The 927-nt window shown below is 45.2% G+C and overlaps 1 protein-coding gene across 1 annotated transcript in view; it reads right to left on the bottom strand.

The window, feature by feature from the left end:
- PDK3 (pyruvate dehydrogenase kinase 3) overlaps positions 1-927 on the bottom strand; it is a 148,276-nt gene that overhangs the window by 12,727 nt on the left and 134,622 nt on the right. The window contains exon 11 of the mRNA XM_077775057.1: positions 9-123. Within this exon, the coding sequence (XP_077631183.1) occupies positions 9-123 (115 nt within the window). The remainder of the gene's footprint in view (positions 1-8; positions 124-927) is intronic.

Below are 927 nucleotides of genomic sequence, written 5' to 3'. Positions count from 1 at the left end.
CCAGGTGTCCCTTGGCTCTCTGCTGGGATTGCTCCAGTCGTCAGCTTCAGGGGTGGTCTTGTAGTGACGCCAGGCAGACTTATTAAAAACTGGAAGTCTCTCAAATGATTCACTCGAAAGTGCCTAACAGAAAGACAAAAACAGACACCAAAGGTCCCCAGTGTCATTTTTCTCACATGAAATACTAGCTGAAATGTTACTACTTACAACATTAGAAACCCTAATACATACTTTTGGAGTTATATTAAAATTACATTTTCATGGTTGACTTACATTGGCCAGGATTAAAGTAAAGCTTTTTTAAAGGAACAGAAACATTCACTCATTGAAAACCAGTACCGAAGCACACAGAAGCAGAACACGAAGTATTTTAATCAGTTCATGCTGCTCTGAAACACTCAGGTGCCTTGACTATCCAGTCTGTGGGCCGAGCACTGTAGTTCACTGGCCGAGTGCCTCCCAGAGGGCCCGCACAGAACTGAAGTTTCGTAATACCACATTCATACACATAAGCCCATAAGCTGATACCAAATATCACATCATTTAGATGCACTGGCACATGAGATAAACATTCCCAATCACTGGTTAGGTTATGGCGTGTAACATGCTGCATATAACGTATAACACACTATGCAGCTGTGAAAAAGAATNTATCCCCCCATATGTTTATCAACACAGAATCAACTCCAGCAGGAGCGGGAGCCATGGTTACCTCCGGGAAAGAGAACCGGGTGGCTCAGAGCCACTGGTAGAAAAGCCTTCGTTTTCCCTTTGGTGGCTTCTAAATTCTATACTACATGCCTGTGTTACCTATTCAAAAAATACTCCAGGGGCGCCCGGGTGGCTTAGTCGGTTAAGCGTCCGACTTTCGCTCAGGTCATGATCTCGCGGTTCGTGGGTTCGAGCCCCGCGTCAGGCTCTGTGCTG

This window comes from Crocuta crocuta, unplaced genomic scaffold, assembly GCF_008692635.1.
Source record: "Crocuta crocuta isolate KB4526 unplaced genomic scaffold, BGI_CrCroc_1.0 scaffold1468, whole genome shotgun sequence".
Taxonomy (NCBI): domain Eukaryota; kingdom Metazoa; phylum Chordata; class Mammalia; order Carnivora; family Hyaenidae; genus Crocuta; species Crocuta crocuta.
The sequence above is the reverse complement of the archived record's forward strand: the minus strand, read 5'-3'. Positions and strand labels throughout refer to the sequence as shown.